Consider the following 19,765-nt stretch of genomic DNA (forward strand, 5'->3'; position numbering starts at 1 on the left):
TCCCTCAAAAACATCAACGTGGTTTAAAACTATAATTATTTTTAGCTTGTATTGCAGATTCAATTGAAACATCTGCTACTTTTTCTAATTTTCGACCAAATTCACTCTCTTGTTCTTTTTAGATTTAGTCTTGAGTCGCAGTGTTTGAAATAACCATGTGCCCGACCACCCGAGACGCATGAATTTTGCCACGGGCAAATAAATTTCTTGGTATAGACACCTGACTGGACGTGATAAAATTTTCGCTAAATAAAACTTAGATGAATAAAATTCATTATTGTACCTTTAAAAAAGTGGACAGACCTCTTCAATTTAGTACAATTTCATGCTTCTGCGCAAAAAGCCATACATGTTCTTTATCTTTTTTCTCACAATTTGTAAGATCAATATCTTCTTACTGTTATACTTCGATTTGTCTATTATAGATTTTTTATAACAACAAATTTCAATCAAAACAGCTCAGGAGAGCAAAAAAAATTAAAAAAATAAAAAAGTCAGGAAAAGGAACAGACAGAGAGGAAACTCGTATTCCCCTTCAGCAAAGCTCCAATGAGAATCAATGTTTAAACAGTTTTTTTTTATGTGTCTACAATGCATGACAACCTAGAAAAGTACCTCTAAAGAGTGGCCTTGATTTGCTCTGATTTTGAGATGACCTTGGTCTTCCTCTAGATGAAATCTTTGCTTGTCATTGGTCGTCACAACATGTCTTACGTCTTCCACCGTGAAATGTCTGTATTCATTTCTCCGAAGGATGTCATCCACCCACAAATACCCACCTGAAAATTTAAAAAAAATTATTTCACAGAAATACTCCAAGACAATTCATTTATAATTAATAGGACACAAATCAGTTTTACTATCTCAATCTGTTTCTAAATATGACATCTCACAGGAACTAATAACCCAACAGGACCCATCCAAACTGAGGTATATTAACATTACAGCACATTTGAATGCTTCATTCATACACACTGTATAAGCAGAATTTTTAGCGAGGGTTTAATTTTGGCATTATTAGCCACTGTGTTGAGATCACTAAAATTGAATATCACTGATATTTAATCCGTAATAGCTATCTTTCTTGGAATTATAAAGTCACTAAAATTAGCTCTCGCTAAATATATACATTGTATACCCATAATTTATGGGAAACTTGCTTAATTTGTGTCTTGCTAAGAATACACTTATACGGTAATGCTACAATAATGCATTACATAGTTGTGGACCTCAATGGAGGTTAAGACACATAGGTTCATCAAAAGTAAGCTTAGAATATAAATTTTCTCTATCACAAATATACCGCCTAAACAAAATTCGGCAATCTTCCCTACAATATTCTCATTGCAATAATGACCTTGGTCTAAGATCTTGAGAGATGCACAGGTCCCAAGCTACCTTTGTGTAATTATTCATTTCCTAAGGCCTCTGTTCTAATGATATGGTTGAACTGAATTGTGTACCTTTTCTCATAGTCACCCTGTCCTTGTCTGCATGACCTTATAATCAACCTTTATGTAAGATGTGCATAATTTATTTTAGTTAAAAAATATACTCTGAATTTTAAAACAAGAGGCCCATGTGACACATCGCTCACCTTGGCTCATATTTAAAGACTTTTCCTATATATTCGCATGTAAAACTTTGATCCCTACTCCCATGGGCTATGATTTTTTTCAAAATAGAATCTGAACTATGTCAAGAAGCTTTCATGTAAATGTAAACTTTTCTGGTCCAGTGATTTTTCAGAAGAAGATTTTTAATGATTTTCTATATATTTGTATGTAAAATTTTGATCCCTTATTGTGGCTCCATCTTACACCCCCGGGACCATGATTTTTCCAAATGTGAATCTGCACTATGTCAGGAAGCTTTTGTGGAAATGTAAACTTTTTTAGCCCAATGGTTCTTAAGGAGAAAATTTTTAAAGATTTTTTTTCAATTTATTAGTTATGTAAAACTTTGATCCCCTATTGTGGCCCCATCTAACCTCTAGGGGCCTTGATTTTAATAAACTTGAATCTGCACTATGTCAGGAATTCAACTTTTCTGGCCCTGTAGTTTTCGAGAAGAAGATTTTTAAAGATTTTCCCTATATATTTGTAGGTAAAACTTTGATCCCCTATTGTGGCCCCATCCTACCCCCTGGTGGCCATGATTTTATCAAACTTGAATCTGCACTATGTTAGGAAGCTTTCATGTAAATTTCAACTTTCCTGGCCCAGTAGTTTTTGAAAAGATTTTTCAAGATTTTCCCTATACATTTTTATGTAAAACTTTGATCCCCTATTGTGGCCCCATCCTACCCCCGGGGGCCATGATTTAAAAAAAACTTGAATCTGCACAATGTCAGGAAGCTTTCATGTAAATATCAGCTTTACTGGCTTAGTGGTTCTTGAGACGAATTTTTTTTTAAAGATTTTCCTATATATTTGTATGTAAAACTTTGATCCCTATTGTGGCCCCATTCTACCCCCAGGAGCCATGAATTGAACAAACTTGAATCTGCACTAAGTCGGGAAGCTTTCATGTAAATTTCAGCTTTTCTAGTTCAGTGGTTCTTGAAAAGAAGACTTTTCCTACATATTTGTACGTAAAACTTTGATCCATATGATGTTAACAAACTTGAATCTGCACTATATCAGGAAGCTTTCATGTAAATTTCAGCTCTTCTGACCCAGTGGTTCTTGAGAAAAAGATTTTTAAATGACCCCACCCTATTTTTGTGATCATCTCCCCTTTGAAGGGGGCATCGCTCTTCATTTGAACAAACCTGAAAGCCTTTCACCCAAGGATGCTTTTGGCCAAGTTTGTTTATAAGTCGAAAATGTAAAAAGTTTACAAACAGATGGACAACAGGCGATCAGAAAAGCTCACTTGAGCGGAGCTAAGAATACTTTTTTCCAGGTGACTTTGACATTATCTACATGTCCTTGGTTCAGGGTCATTACAAAATTTCTCTGTCAAGCATGAGCGTCTAGTGTTGAATTGTTGCAAAGTGATGACCTGGACACAAATTTAAAACTTTTTCTTCCAGTGACCTGGCCCTTCTCCATAGAATAGGATAGTGCTGACACAGAATAAATCATAAGTGCTTTTTGTGTGTAATGAGAGCATCAGCTGCCTCTTCATTTCAAAGTCACGATTGCACAGACAGATGAAGGGACATGCAGACAGACAGGCCGATTCCTATTTATCCCATCCCTGAGTAAATTTTGGTGAAATCAACAATTTCCATTGGCTAACACTGGTCAAATGGACATGGAGATTAACCTATACCCAATCAGCATCATAATCCATACATGGCTATAGTATGAGTTATCTTTATTGTATATATCTAATGAAAATAAAAATGGTGGTTAAACGATATGCTTCACCAAATGTCGACAAAAATCAGGATAGTATCTTCTAATCCTTGACTGATCCTTCCACCCACCCACCTACACAAAGATGAGGGCCAATGAATTCATGAAAACCCAACAAAATCAGAACAATATACAAGATGTGTTTGTGAAACACAACACAACTGAACAAGAGGCCCAAGGGCCACATCACTCACCTGAGTTACCTTGGCCCATATCTGAAGACTTTCCATATATATTTGCATGTAAAACCTTAGTCTGTATTGTGGCTCCAACCTACCCCTGGAGGCCATGATTTTTACAAACTTGAATCTGCACTATGTCAGGAAGCTTTCATGTAAATCTCAGATCTTCTGGCTCATTGGTTCTTGAGAAGATGATTTTTAAAGATTTTCTCTATTTATTCTCATGTAAAACTTTGATCCCCTATTGTGGCCACAACCTACCCCCGGGGACCATGATTTGAACAAACTTGAATCTGCACTATGTCAGGAAGCTTTCATATAAATCTCAGCTCTTCTGGCTCATTGGTTCTTGAGAAGAGTTTTAAAGATTTTCCCTATATATTTCTATGTAAAACTTTGATCCCCTATTGTGGCTCCAACCTACCCCCGGGGGCCATGATTTGAACAAACTTGAATCTGCACTTTTTCAGGAAGCTTTCATGTAAATCTCATCTCTTCTGGCTCATTGGTTCTTGAGAAGAAGATTTTTAAAGATTTTCCCTATATATTTCTATGTAACACTTTGAACAATGTCAGGAAGCTTTCATGAAAATTTCAGCTCCTTTGGCCCAGTGGTTCTTGAGAAGATTTTTAAATGACCCCACCCTAGTTTTGCATTTTTGTGATTATCTCCCCTTTGAAGGGGGCATGCCCCTTTATTTGAACAAACTTGAGAGCCCTTTACCTAAGGATGCTTTTGGCCAACTTTGGTTATAATTGGCCCAGTGGTTCTTGAGAAGAAGATGAAAATGTGAAAAGTTTATGACGAAGACGGACAATGGACAAATTTTGATCAGAAAAGCTCACTTGAGCCTTTGGCTCAGGTGAGCTAAAAAGCATATTTGACTTTGGCCTTCAGTCATATACCAATGACTTTGACCTTTAAATTCACTGAGCATGAAGTCCATATCTAGTAAAGCTTACAAAGTTATGACCAAGGTTAAAGTTGCAGACAAACAGATAAAAATAATATCAAGAGTACCCTAAACAGTACACAATACATCGATCACAACCTAATGTTGGGTGTATTTATTAAGGTGTTTGTTTTCTATAACACTGACTGGCAAATATGGCAAAAATGTCACGAATTGTAGAACTTTGCTTAAAGTAGTATCAGCCATCATCAAGCTTTGACATATACTCTCTATGTAATATTTCTTCAAAACTGACTAAGTCTAACAACCTCAAAAATTCAAGAAAATCTAAATCCTTGCCATGTGCACATTTTTAATTCCAATACAAACACTCTGTAAAATAACATGGCTCTAACTTGAAAACTGCAGGAGGAGTTAAACGAACAAATCATGTACATGTACCATTAAATTTCAAATAAAGGGGGAAAACTCCTGCAACAGAGGTTGAAATGGATCAAAATTGCAACATGATCTAGAGTGACCCACAAAGACACTACACAGCAAGTTTCAGTGTGATATGTGCAGTGAAATGAAAATAGAAACAGAAAACCTTGAATGGATGGATTGACATAAAGGCATTGCTTTTCCAAAATATGTCCCATCTAAAGACGGGCATATCAAAAGACAGACCCAAAACGTTATGCACTCTGATCTTTGATCTTGAAAGCAGTAAAGATATTCAGCTAACAGGTATCATATTATCATTTCTTACCTGGCATGAGTTGAAATCCCATTTTCTCTGCCCCATGTCTTAGTATGAAAGACAACTTCTTAGACAGAAAAACCACAGGATCCTCATCCTTAATCATAATAAAAAAAATTTAAATTAGTAATCAAGTAAACACTAAAGAATTTTGTTTTTGGCTTTATAAATGCATCTGTAAAAAATATAACAGGGAATAAACCTCTACACTTTCACATAATTTACCTTGAAATTGTACCAATTATGGCCCTTTTGATATTGCCCTTCAAAATCATATCGCCTTTTTTTACTTCTGAATGAATCAGATGAACCTCTAGATGTGGCATTATAATTTCTTTCATATTCTCTGTTTGGTCCATAATCCAATCTCTATTTTATTTATGAAAATTCATATTTTAATATTTTTGAAATGCTCAGATCTGGTATTTAAAACTGATAAGAAACAACATTTACCATTATGGTTTCCCAAACAAAGTACTGGCTTTGTGTAAGTTATCTTATAATACGTGTAACAGTTTCAATAACTGTGGCACAAATAATGACAAGAATAACAAACGAACAAAAGGAGATGAGACACTGACAGTGAGGTTAATCTAATTAAACTATTAATTAAGTTTTTCTCTTTATGAAACACTTTCACACATCAATAGTGAAAGGTTTTAGAGGAAAGGGGTGAGATATATTTACTGTCACTTGTACAAGAAACAAATAAAGTGTATGAAAGGTCATGATATAAGGTCATTAGAGCAACTTGACCTTGATACCAGTTCATAGATTCCATCATCCAATCATTGTTGTCTCTATGAGTCAAAAGTTCTAAAAGATTTTATGATCAAGGTCAAATCACAGGAACCGGCACTTTTGTCTGTAATAATAATAGTTGGGATTTATGCCATACTACCCCCTGATAAAAAACACAAGGAGTGAAACAAGTTTTTACTCAAAACTTCAATTCAAAATAGCTCTTTAAATTCTGCTTTTATCATCACCCACCCCAAGGTTCTTTCTGATCCAATAATTTAGATATTTATTCCATTCATCAACCATAAAAATAATCCTCATCGACACATATATATTAACAAGGAATATTTGACATTTTTTCGTGACCACTTTTCGTCTCATTCCCCTTGTGTGTTCTGGTGGCCATGAACAATTTTACTTTTGGTAATTATATACTTTTACATTAATCAAATAAAATTATATGAACATTTCATTGTGTTAAAACCCATTTATGGTTAACAGGCGTGTAGCTCCTATACATCAGTACGCAACTGCATACACATCATTTACTAAAGAGAGAGACAGAGAGATTTGGAGAAAGTATCTCTGCTGTAAGATAGCTTTGTATTATATAGTTGTGATTTATAATCTAATCAACATTATGATGTCCATTCAATCCAAAAATTTTATAACACCTATAATGTACAAGGTCAAGGTCTGAAAAATGTTAAGTAAAAGCTGTTAGAGGAGTAGGTACCATCACTTCCAAATAGGTACTGCACATCTACAATGTTTCCATAACAGCTGTACAAGGTCTGAAGGATGTCAAATAAATGCTGGAAGAGGATAGGTACTGTCTATTCAAGACATGCTTTAAAAATGACAAAGTTCAACTACTTGTAAATTTTTGGAAAAATGTCTGTAATGATCACTTTCAAAACGACACATGCATATCTTCAATATGTCCGTAACAACTGTACAAAGTTTGAGGAACGTCAAGTAAGAGGTGTGAGTGGAGTTGATTACACAAAATAGGTATCATCTATTCAAAACATGCTTAAAGAATGATCAAGTTCAACTACATGTCCATGTAAATTTTTCGAAAAATGTCTGAGCATTTTCAAAAAGGCACATCTTAATGCAATATATCCATAACAACTGTACAAAGTTTGAGGAACGTCGTTAGAGGTGTGAGAGGAGTTGATTACACAAAATAGGAACCCTATTACAGGGAGGCCCGCCCACCCGTCATTCACCATTCTATAAGCCAATTCCGGCCAAAAATATATCCATGACTTCCTTGAATGATAAAAAATCTCAATCTCAATCAAATAGGTGCAAAACTTCATTATTCTTGTAAGACACACAAAGTTTTAATCAAATCTGTTCATCAGTGTTAAAGACATAATCTTGACAAATTGTTTACAGACAGACAGATGGATGAGGTGATTCCAGTATACCTCCTCTGAACTTTGTGGGGGTATAGAAATGACTGAAATGTGAAGAATATTGTAGCATAAAATTGGCTAAGCTAAACATAACCATTTAACAAAGGTATTAATAATATCGTTTCTTCAGTACTTTATGAACATGGGCACGAAGCATTCATTTACCGTAATACAATTCAGCATCACTTACCTGTCTTCTGCCACCATAACCCTGTTGTCTGCTTTCATTGGTGTGAAAATTTCTGTTGTTAGAAACAAGAAGTGTTTTAGAAACATATATGCCTTCCAAGTAGCAAAATGGACTGAAATGGATCAACATTTCATTAAGCATGTCTGTAGTGATAATGAAAAGTATGGAGATGCCACAGTGGATCAAGTTTGATGCCTATCAAGCAAAGGGTTCTCAAAATATGGAGTGGACAATATTTTCATGTCTGGAGTAGTTGGAACCCTGATGTTTGACCTTGTGACCTCAAAATCAAAAGGGATTACCTACATCTTAAGGGGTACAGTAAAACTAATTTAGTATGAACAAGGATACAGCGAATTTTCAGATATAACAGTTTTTCTGAATCCCATGTAACAATTCTTCATATGTCTTTATTCAAAAAATTGGTTATAATGAATTTGGATGTAGCAAATTTCTGGATATATTAAATGAACTAATTTTTATTCCCAAAGTGCATAAACAATGTATTTGTAACTATTTACAATGAATTGGTTTTTTTTTCTAGAAAATCATTTTTATTTTTGGATTGTTATTTCTACTTTCATTCTTTGTGGTAATGTTCAAAACAAAGAAAAATATTGGGGGTTGGGGTTGAGGTTGTATTCAAAGCTTTGAAAATTACCCTTCCCACACTGATTTTGTTATAAATAGTAAAATTAATATAACTAATTATGGATATAATGAAGTAAATTAAGGGGACACAAAGAATTTGTATGAACACACTTTTCTTTCAGGAGTGGTATAATCATATATACATATTTAAAATAGGCTTCTCCACAAGGGATTTGAACCTGGAGGCCCACCATGGTTAAATTTGTGTACACCATGGTTAAAGGGACTGGTTCACGATTTTTGATAAAAATATTTTACATTTTTTATGTTAAACATTAAAAATATAACTTATTTAATGTTCACAGCAAAAATTTTGACCTTCTGAATGCAAGAATAAAAGCAATATTTTAGCCTTAAATCTGTGTAATGTAAACAAAGACTCGAGTCTTTTTATGTAAACAAACAAGTGAAATATTGATTTTGTAATATTATGCATCTTGATTTTGCATAGTCACAAAGTTTAACTTTTAGATGACACATTTTACACCAATTTGCTTGAAATGTGAAAGATAAAATAAACTTAGATCGATATCCACTTCTTTTGGAAATTTCGTAAACAATAGCATACCACAATCTTTGTTTACAAAATAAATAATAAACTCTCTAAAACGAGCTTCTGTGATAATGTATAACCTTAATTTTCATGTGAAATCTTTCAAACACATTAGACAGTAGATTTTGTTCATTAAAAGTCAAAAACAAAATTTTAGGGAAAATCGTGAATCAGTAACATAGTCAAAATCAGCTGCCGCCATAATTAAAATTTTTATTGCATTTCAGTGATGTTAAAATTTTGAATTTTGTGCATAAAATGTCATCCAATTTCATTGTTTGCATTGCATAATAAAACCAAAACAAATGCATAATGCATGAATGACTCCAAAGTGACAAAGGTAAACAAATGAAGCAGGTGTAGGTGGATTTCACACCTGTCTGCATGTTAGGTAACTTCATATTTATATTATTATTTGATAAAAGTTTAAAATGTGTATTTAATTCAATTTATACGAAATTATCAATTAAAACATGTAAGTCATCATACTTTTTAAGATGCGAGGCATACATATACAAAATCATATATCAACATCAGAAAATTGCATAATTATAATAGCATTCGTAAAAATTTCACGAAACTGTTTCTTTACAAAACTATTAAAAATTTCAGTAAAAAATAAAGAAAATCTATCGCATAATGAACTTGATATAGGATTGAATGAAAACAGAGTTAATGCCCTTGGATTAAATATTTTGAAACATACATGTATTGTTGATTATTCATATATAACTTAGACTTTTGAAATATTCTATGTTTAACAAGATATTTTGCAATAACCAATGGAAAAGACTCCAACAAAATTAATGCAGTAATATCATGCATAAATCTAGTAAATAAATCATTGATTTCGCAAAATCTTATGACATCACAGGAGGGTGGAATTACTTTAAACAAAAGATGATTTCACACCTCCACGTGGTAAGGCCAATACGGAAGTTCCGAGTTCCCCAACAGTTATTTCCCTTTATCGAACTCTTCCGTAAATTATGACGTAAAATATGATGACAGTGGGTACATTTGCTAATTACTATCGTTGTATTATTTCTTAAAAGATGATATGCAGTTTCTGAGACCATCCTGTCTCAGGGGAAAGGCAACTTTAGTGAGTTTATGAATATTGGATAACAAAATGGCTCAAACAAATATTGTTAATTGCCATATTTCTTTGATAAAAGGGTCACTCATGTAGAAAAGGAAACGAATAATGATTTAATAGCCAATTTGATGATCTTATTCAAACAAATTATGCTTGATATGGCCAGAATATGCATACCAGTGATTGATATATAGAGGATATCTATATTGCGTGTTTTGATATTTGGTTTATCCGAGTTGATGTGGTGTATTTGTTTTGAATCCGTGGCTCAGACGTCGTGCTTAATCTGTCTACCTTACGCGGGAAAAAATAGTGCGCTTATAAACCATTAATAGACAGTACAAAAAGTCATTTTTATAAGAGAAACCATGGATAAAAATTGTTTTAGAAGGGATTATATTTTATAATTAATAATGGTTTTGCCATTCCAACAAAGTAACAACTATTGACCGAGTATTTATTTTTTGACGTAGGCCTGATCTGATAAAAGTTTGATGTCGTCGTCGTTTTGAAATAAACATGTCATCAATGAAAGTAATATTTTAATGCAGCATTATTAGAATGTTCAACAGTTTACAATGAAAAGTAGAAGTGTTTGTGCATTTGGATTTTATTTACGTAGTTACTTTGGATCTGAGGGCGAGAGGAAATCCTGAGGCACTTTAAATAGGCCTAGCCTAGTAAGTAAAGCTGTTGAGATTTGTTACATTTAATATGCTCCAGAAAAAAGAGATTGTGCTTGTGAATACTTGGTACCGCAGCATGTCGATGTACTTTCGATTAGGCTTGTCCAGTAGGCCGTCGATTCGTTGTCGATGATAATAGTGTGCACATATTTTTGTTTTCTGATCGTAATTTTGAGTAGATCTCTAGTTACAGACCGAGTTGGCATTTTTGTGGCCGGTAACTTTTATTAAATGTCAGTGGGGGCAACATCATTTTAATTTTGTTATAAAAGAAATTCTAAATAAATACAGAATAATACGTTTTATGCTTTATTTCATGCATGGATATGCATAAACACAGAAAATATGTCATCCAAGCGGGGACAGTGTCAAAAGTAGTTCGGACCGAAAGTGCTTTATCAAACGGGCGTGTGATAAAGCTAATGCTTTATCTCAATCTCAATATACACCACACCTATGAGATAAAAACAAAAGTTACGCTTTCATTACATTAATCGTACGTAATCGTTATGTACAGTGCCAGTCTACGATATAATGTATACATTGTGTACCCACCATACGTCATAAAATGCTAAAGAGTTCGACAAAGGGAAATAACTTTTGGGTAACTCGGAACTTGCGTATTCAACTTAATTGATACATTATCATCCCCGCCCGTCCCTCAAAAATTGGCCCGCCCCGAATTTTTTTATTTTGCGAAACTTGCAATTTCCAGAATATTTTCATGTCCGACTCCGGTATTTACACTTCTGGTTTACATTTCCGGTAGAGCAATGTGAAAAGCTTTGTGATGAAAATAGATCTATATGGTTTTCTTAATTTCTCGCGTTCTTACAGACGTAAATCTTGAAGAAGTTAGGTATATTCTGTTATATCCTTAAATTAAAGCCTAACCTGGAATTACTCTATGAAAATAGCATAGATTGATATCCATCTGCCATTAAAGGGACTGGTTCACGATTTTTGATAAAGATATTTTTCATTTTTGTTGTTAAACATTAAAAATAGAACTCATTTAATGTTGACAGCCAAACTTTTGACCTTCTGAATACAAGAATAAATGCAATATTTTAGGCTTAAATCTGTGTTACGTAAACAAAGACTCGAGTCTTTTTATGTAAACAAACAAACAAGTTAAATGTTGATTTTGTAATGTAAAGTATCTTAATTTTGCATAGTCACAAATTTTAACTTTTAGATAACACATTTTACCCCCAAAATGTTTGAAATGTGAAAAATATAATAAACTTAGATCAATATCCATTTCTTTTGAAAATGTAAACAATAACATAACCCAATCTTTGTTTACAAAACAAATAATAATAACTTTCTAAAATGAGCTTCTGTGATAATGTATAACCTTGATTTTTATGTGAAATCTTTTAAGCACATTAGACAGTAGATTTTGATCATTAAAAGTGAAGTAGAAAATTTTGGAGAAAATCGTGAATCGGTCCCTTTAAATGATGCGGATCTGTTGAAATAAAAACTCATTTGTCTTCAATATTCTTCTCAGAAAATAAAAATTAAAAAATAAAATCCTCCCACCCGCCCCATACTTTTTCCTGACCCTGGATGATAATCTACTAATTAAGTTGAATTTGCCTAATCAATTCCCAACATCTAATGTTTTCTTTATGATGAGCATTACAAATTACGTTTTTTTTTTTGGCTTGTGAAATCAGGAATTTTCATTTTATAGTAAGTATCTCAAGTACAAGTTCATTTATTTGCTTAAACCACATAATATGTGGTACATGGGGTACATTAGATAAACATACATTTGAGTACAAATAAGGTCAGAGTATGTACAAATACACAATATTCATGTAGTGAAAAAATATTTACAAAATATGTTAAGGAGGACAGACTGACTCATAGATTTTTTAGATAAACATACAGTGACAGTAATTTAAGTGTTTTAACCTTACTGGTTGTCAGACATAATTTCATGAAATTTAATAATGTTAGGTCTCATGTAGTACCTACTGTGTAGGTATTCTCAATTCATTATCTATTCACACTTTCTACAAAACATTCAAACATTGGGGCATAAATTTACTTGATCAAACGACAATACAAGAATTTTTTGACATGATCCTTATTTTAAACCTTCATATTCTTAAATGGACTTGACAGAGATCATAAGTTTTCTAAACAAGAGACCCATGGGCCACATCGCTCACATAAATCACCATGGTCTGCTGCTGTTCAATTGTTGTGATTTATTGACAGATAACACATGATGCATGTTGAATGACAACTGAGGAAGACCAATTGCAAGAGGTCACCTGAGTGACTTGGGTGACCTAATAAAACCGACAAGAGGTACTGTGAGCAATGCTCACTAAGAATACCCCCCACTTACCCCAATCTCTCAAAGGGTGTTGGTAATAGGTAAAACTTCAGTATTATGATCCAAAAGGTATCTAGGAACACAGCATCTCCATGCGATGAAAAAAGCCGTTTAAGAATTTAAATGGAAACCATATTGCTACTTCGATGTCCAGTGCGCGTGACCTTTGACCTTTTGACCCCAAAATCGATAGGGAACATCTTCATCCCATGGGTAGTCCATATGTATGATATGGTGACTGTAGGTGGAAAGGATAACGCTTTAGAGCCTGGAAACCATATTGCTACTTCGATGTCCAGTGCACTTGACCTTTGGACCCCAAAATCGATAGGGAACATCTTCATCCCATGAGTAGTCCATATGTATGATATGGTGACTGTAAGTGGAAAGGATAATGCTTTAGAGCCTGGAAACCATATTGCTACTTCGATGTCCAGTGCACTTGACCTTTGACCTTTTGACCCCAAAATCGATAGGGAACATCTTCATCCCATGGGTAGTCCATATATATGATATGGTGACGGTAGGTGGAAAGGATAATGCTTTAGAGCCCGGAAACCATTGCGTCTACAGACGGACAGACAGACGGACAACCTGATTCCAGTATGTAAAAATGTCAGACACTCCCTTTTACTTGTATGGAGCTTCCTCCATAGTTAAATTCTAAAAAGCAGGGAACCTTGATGTATTTACCTGTTATTTCGGTTTCTGTGAGTATTCTGTTGATGTTCTTGACGTACTTACCCTCGGTTTCTGTGAGTATTCTGTTGATGTTCTTGATGTACTTACCCTCGGTTTTTGTGTGTATTCTGTTGATGCTCTTGATGTATTTACACTCGGTTTCTGTGTGTATTCTGTTGATGCTCTTGATGTATTTACACTCGGTTTCTGTGTGTATTCTGTTGATGTTCTTGATGTACAGTACCCGCAACATTATTCTTGACATTCCTATTGTGTATCTTATCGTATCGTGCGTGTATCCTATCGTATCGTGCATGTATCCTATCCTATCGTGTATCAGGTTTTCCGTTTTCTATTATGTTTTGCGTTTATCAGGTCTATCGTGTATCGCATTTTGCGTGTATCAGGTTTTCCGTTTATCGTGAAAATCGTTTATCGTATAGCTTCGAAAACTATCGGGATTGTATATTAAATCTAATGAAAAAGTAAGATACTTTCCAAAAGCTTTATTCGTTTTGTTAATGAAGCTATTTTTAGGAATCGAGGAAAGACAGTATATGAAGGAGAACATAAAGCTGTCAATTTTAAGGCAGAAAAAGTGCTATATGTCTGTCCAGAGAGGTTGAAAATTTATCGCAATTTCATTCTAAGTAGTCTGGAAAGTAGGTAGTGGTGCCGAGCAAACCGAGGACAGTAAAACTAAAAGCTCCTTCATCTGGAGTTCATAAACATTTCCTTGTCTAGAAACAATTATTTGTAATTAACACTAACAGAGAAATAGGAAGTTCCGATCTGAAAGGAAAAATCAATAAATTACATTGTTTATTAAATATATTTTAACAATGGTTCTTTTCCTTCCAATTTTGTTCACCTGTATTCAACTTATATATCAACTACTGACTTTGTGCGCGTTCTTATCTATCTGATTTTGTGTATCACCCGTGTTTTGACAGTAAACATTCTCAGGGACATTGTATTTCACACATTTAGAAGATTAAGTTTTAAAAGAGTGCAAGGGTATATTGCATCTCCCAAAATGCTGCTCAATTGGGCATGATTCAGCTGTCATCGTTTTTTTTTTACTTGTACATGTACACATATACCAATAGTCGTACGTGTAGATGCTGGAAATTTATGCTGGTTTTGATGATTATTTGAATTTTTTACATGCTAAACACAAACATGTTAAAGCATTTCTAAATTGCGACTTTAAATCAAGCCGGGTTTCGTATATGTTTTTAATAGTTTATTTATTTTTTGTCAACAAAATATCAATTCATGTAAATATGTTCCAATTACTTATGACTATCAATTATCACTCATAGTGTAGAAATATCTAACATATGAGTATATGGTGTAGTGCAATGGATTGTATTTAAAGCGGTCATTATGAAAATAATTGTAGTTGTTGAATGAGCAGTGAACTCAGAGCTTGATGCAAAATACCCCCCCTCCTCGCTACACACAAAATATTACTTGGTTTTATTTGATATCCAAGATAATAGACATTAGAATAAGAGAGCTATTGAAGCATGATATCACTACATTATATTACATTTTGTTAATTCCCTGTTTAATTGCTAAATGATCGGCATCAAGTGTGAATGCCACGGGTCCTCAGAGATGACCTTAAAAACATACGCCCAGTGTCACGGTAGGTGTGGCACGCTAAAAAACCCTCACTGCTCAATGGCAGTAATTGCCGAGCATAAGCCTAAATTTAAAAGCTCTTCACAGGTCATGGTGACGTCTCCATATGAGTGAAATATTCTCGAGCGAGACATTAAGCAAGATAAAAATCAATCACTTCCTGTATGATTTATATATTAAACATTCAAGGTGACAATATACGTTTTAGAAACATTGACTGAGAAAATTCATATAGATATCAAATAATGAATTCAATACCGTATATAGTTTAGCTTCCGGATTTTAGCTGTAATGACGTTAAAAAAACATAAATAGAATTTTAAAAAAAATAAAAATTAAACGTACAACTGTGGATAAATAAATTATATGCTTTAGGTATATATTGAGTATTGAAATCCTTCAATATTATTATCAACATAATGTAATTATTTTGTACGTATCAAACTTTCGTTCTGTCTAAATTGTTTCTAAATTTACAACATTTCTATCAGGTTTTCCGTTTATCGTGAAGATCATTTATCGTGTTTTGCGTTTATGAGGTCTATCGTGAAGATCGTTTATCAGGTTTTGCGTTTATCAGGTTTACTGTGTAACCTATCGTATCATGCGTGTATCCTATCATATCGTGCGTGTATCCTATCCTATCGTGCGTGTATCGTGTTCTATCGTTTATCATGTCAAGAATAACGTTGCGGGTACTGTACTTACACTCGGTTTCTTTCAGTATTCTGTTGATGTTCTTGATGTATTTACCTGTTATTTCGGTTTCTGTCAGTATTCTGTTGATGTTCTTGATGTACTTACATTCGGTTTCTGTGAGTATTCTGTTGATGTTCTTGAGGTACTTACACTCGGTTTCTGTGAGTATTCTGTTGATGTTCTTGAGGTACTTACATTCGGTTTCTGTGAGTATTCTGTTGATGTTCTTGAGGTACTTACACTCGGTTTCTGTGAGTATTCTGTTGATGTTCTTGATGTACTTACCCTCGGTTTCTGTGAGTATTCTGTTGATGTTCTTGATGTACTTACCTGTTATTTCGGTTTCTGTGAGTATTCTGTTGATGTTCTTGATGTACTTACACTCGGTTTCTGTGAGTATTCTGTTGATGTTCTTGATGTACTTACCCTTGGTTTCTGTGAGTATTCTGTTGATGTTCTTGATGTACTTACACTCGGTTTCTGTGAGTATTCTGTTGATGTTCTTGATGTACTTACCCTCGGTTTCTGTGAGTATTCTGTTGATGTTCCTGGTAACTGTCCCACTGATTGAACCCTTGTCCACCCTGATTCCTTGTCCACTGTCCTTGTCTCCCCCAGTGATTTCCTCCTGGATTATCCTGCCAGTTATTCCATCCGTATTGTTCGTTCTGCTTGTGAGGATAATATTCTTTTTCTCTATTTCCTCCCCTTCCTCTCTGCCTTTCAGGCTTATATCCCCCTTCACTCCTATAACCTTCTTGTGAAGAATTATTTGAACGTTTATGTGCACTGGTTTGATCATAGTTTGGAGTCATCTAAAATAAAATTCAATTATTGCAAGTTATATATCAAAATCATTTAGCAGTGTGATGTATTCTGTAAAATGCCCATCTACATTAAGTTTTATACTAAAGTAAATTCTTGTGACTATACAGTACTCCCTCGATATATATCCCCCCCCCCCCCCCCCCCCCCCCCCCCGTTATTATACCATTGTATAATAATACTTATTGTCTGAAAATACTACATAACAGATTTCTTCCCATGTTAACACCCCCAATATAATGCCAACCCCACATAATAATAATAATAATAGCCTTTGTTTATCCAGGATAACACAAATTAGCATATAGCTAGTTTCCATTGTGGTCCTGCACCAATGATTTTCACAAACAAATAATCAAATTTTATGGCCCTTGATAGTAATGACAATTAGCTAACATCCATCAGTAATCACACCTGTACTTTAGGAGCAGTGCAGTGAAGTGTGACAAACTAGACAAGGTATTCAGGTGGTCAGGTTAATTACAATTGCTGAATTTGTCTTGAACAAAATTTGGCAAATATCCATGGAGCACTGTATATAAATGTGTGTCTGTGTACAAAGCACAGAGAAATTCGCTATATATTATATGGATACCCTTTTCTGCCTCTACCTGGTGTTGAACTCGCGATCTGCAGAACCTCTCCTAGCAGCATGTGACCTCTTGATCATCTTCATTGCTTTATTTATGCAAACAGTATGACTGTTTGATGTCCAGGAGTAAAGAGTTTTGAAAATTGCATTAATTTTGATGGTTTTGGTCCAGGAGTAAAGAGTTTTGAAGATTGCATTAATTTTGATGGTTTCAGTCCCATCCTAATGAGACAGGGTCCATGAAATTTTTTAAATTTTTGTTCCCCTAAACCCACAGATGCTACATATCAAAATTACTTAGAATTGGTTCAGCCGTTCAAAAGAAGAAGCCAAAAGTGTTCAAAAGCTTAAGACCGATGCACGATTTGTTGATTGATTGCTTCTTGCTTAACATCTCGCTCGAGAATTTTTCACTCATATGGAGATGTCACCAAGATCGATGAAGGGTTTCAAATTTAGGCCTATGCTCGGCACTTACAGCCATTGAGCAGTGAGGGTTCTTTAGCGTGCCACGGGACATCCGTTTTAAAGGTCATCTCCGAGGACCCGTGACATTCACATCTGATGCCAAGCGTTTGGGATAGAACTGTCACTACCTACTTTAACGACTTAGGTCTGTCGCGGCCGGGATTCGAACCCCGGCCTTCCGCATGCAGGGCGAACGCTCTAACCTCTCGGCCACCAATGCACGAAGACAGACAAAAACAGATAGCAATAGGTCACCTGAGTGACTCAGGTGATTTAAAACGCACTAAGAACCAACAAAACTCTAATATCCAAATGTCTCAGATGTACAAAGTAGATACAAAGTCAGAGGAGAAGTTACATAATGCACTAAAATGACCCTAAGAAATAAACAATGAAAATTTTCAAAGTCATTGCACAACCTATCCCTTCAAGACAATCCACAATTGATTATAGATTGTGGATCAGCCTATTAGATGAATAGGACAATTCCTAATTCATTCCTTAGAAAACATTGACTAGCAAGTCAAACAATAGGTCATGGGCCACATCGCTCACCAGAGTAGCAGTTCCTAGCAAGAAACAAACTTGAGCAAGACTATAATTATACAAGCAGCTTGGTTCAGAAAAAAAAATTTCAAAGGTAACGATTAACAATTCATTAATTATCAAACTTAATTATTAAACTTGAGTACAAATTCATCAATTATCATATGCCCTTGTAGTGGACAAATTCTGATCAGAAAAACTCACTTGAGCCTTTGGCTTAGGTGAGCTAAAAACAATAAAACATGTTTTCCATGTAAATATGTTTGTAGATTTTGAATGTACAACTGATTTTACTTCGTTTTAGCCTTGAGTATTGACCTTGTGTTTCTAAATTGTAACATTATTGAATGTATTGTTCCAGAGATTTTCACACAATCGTGTCTTCTAAAAAAGAAATTCAAGCACAACTCATCTAACATCATTTCGGCCTTGAGTTTTCCAATTATATCATTACCGTAGTGTTCTTTCATGTAATTTTTGTATTCCAAAACAGTAATTCATTCAAATCTAATTTGTTTAGTGGTAAATATAATTTAACATACAGCTTATTTTATTGGGCTCATGGCAGGTGTGACCGGTCAACAGAGGATGCTCACTTTTCCTGGGCACTTGATCCCACCTCTGGTGCATCCACGGGTCTGTGTTCACCTGTCCTTCATTTGTATTTTGAATTATTAGAATAACTTTTTGGTTTGTCCTGGGGAAGGCACGGGTCATTTCTAGGATAAATCCTGGGGAAGGGACGGGTCATTCCTAGGATAAATCCTTACCTGTTTAGGGCTAAATTCTCTTTGTTTGTCCTGAGGAAGGGACGGGTCATTCCTAGGATAAATCCTTACCTGTTTAGGGCTAAATTCTCTTTGTTTGTCCTGGGGAAGGGACGGGTCATTCCTAGGATAAATCCTTACCTGTTTAGGGCTAAATTCTCTTCGGTGTTCAGCTTGTCCATCTCTATAAAATTTGTAGTTGCAACTGTAATTTCTTACATTTAATTCATTCAACTATTAACAACATATATAATCATGTGCCAAAGAAAGGTCCTAAGTGGTAATAAACACTTTCAATTTGGAGACAGAAATGCAGTGCAAACAAACAAAAGGGTACAGGTCCACTTCTGGCAATATTATATTATTAATTTTACAAGGGTGATTTTCAATGATCATTTATAAAATCTTAGTACATTGTAACAAGAAGCCCACAGGCCTTATCAGTCACCAGAATACTAGTGAAACAGTATCACTACTTCCATGGGCTATGAAATCTAGAAAAAATTTCCTGTTCTGAATATATAAGCTAAATTCTAATGTTCAGCAACAGTATAAAGCAAGATGTGTTCTTAAAACTTCACTGCTTTCAAAAGTGTATACACTGATGAAAGGCTTTAAATAATAGGTGTAT

At 34.5% G+C, this 19,765-nt stretch overlaps 1 protein-coding gene across 3 annotated transcripts in view; it reads right to left on the bottom strand.

Annotated features, from left to right (window-relative positions):
* Positions 1 to 19,765, bottom strand: part of LOC125649502 (uncharacterized) — a 60,517-nt gene that overhangs the window by 33,592 nt on the left and 7,160 nt on the right. Inside the window, exons 3-8 of one of the 3 annotated variants that reach the window (XM_056164571.1) lie at positions 19,276 to 19,318; positions 16,453 to 16,751; positions 7,562 to 7,613; positions 5,429 to 5,572; positions 5,213 to 5,300; positions 616 to 779 (exon numbers count right to left, since the gene is read on the bottom strand). In XM_056164571.1, coding sequence (XP_056020546.1) covers positions 616 to 779; positions 5,213 to 5,300; positions 5,429 to 5,572; positions 7,562 to 7,613; positions 16,453 to 16,751; positions 19,276 to 19,318 — 790 coding nt within the window. The other 2 variants (XM_056164573.1, XM_056164572.1) reach the window with 2 other exon arrangements.

Source organism: Ostrea edulis, chromosome 5 (genome assembly GCF_947568905.1).
Source record: "Ostrea edulis chromosome 5, xbOstEdul1.1, whole genome shotgun sequence".
NCBI lineage: Eukaryota > Metazoa > Mollusca > Bivalvia > Ostreida > Ostreidae > Ostrea > Ostrea edulis.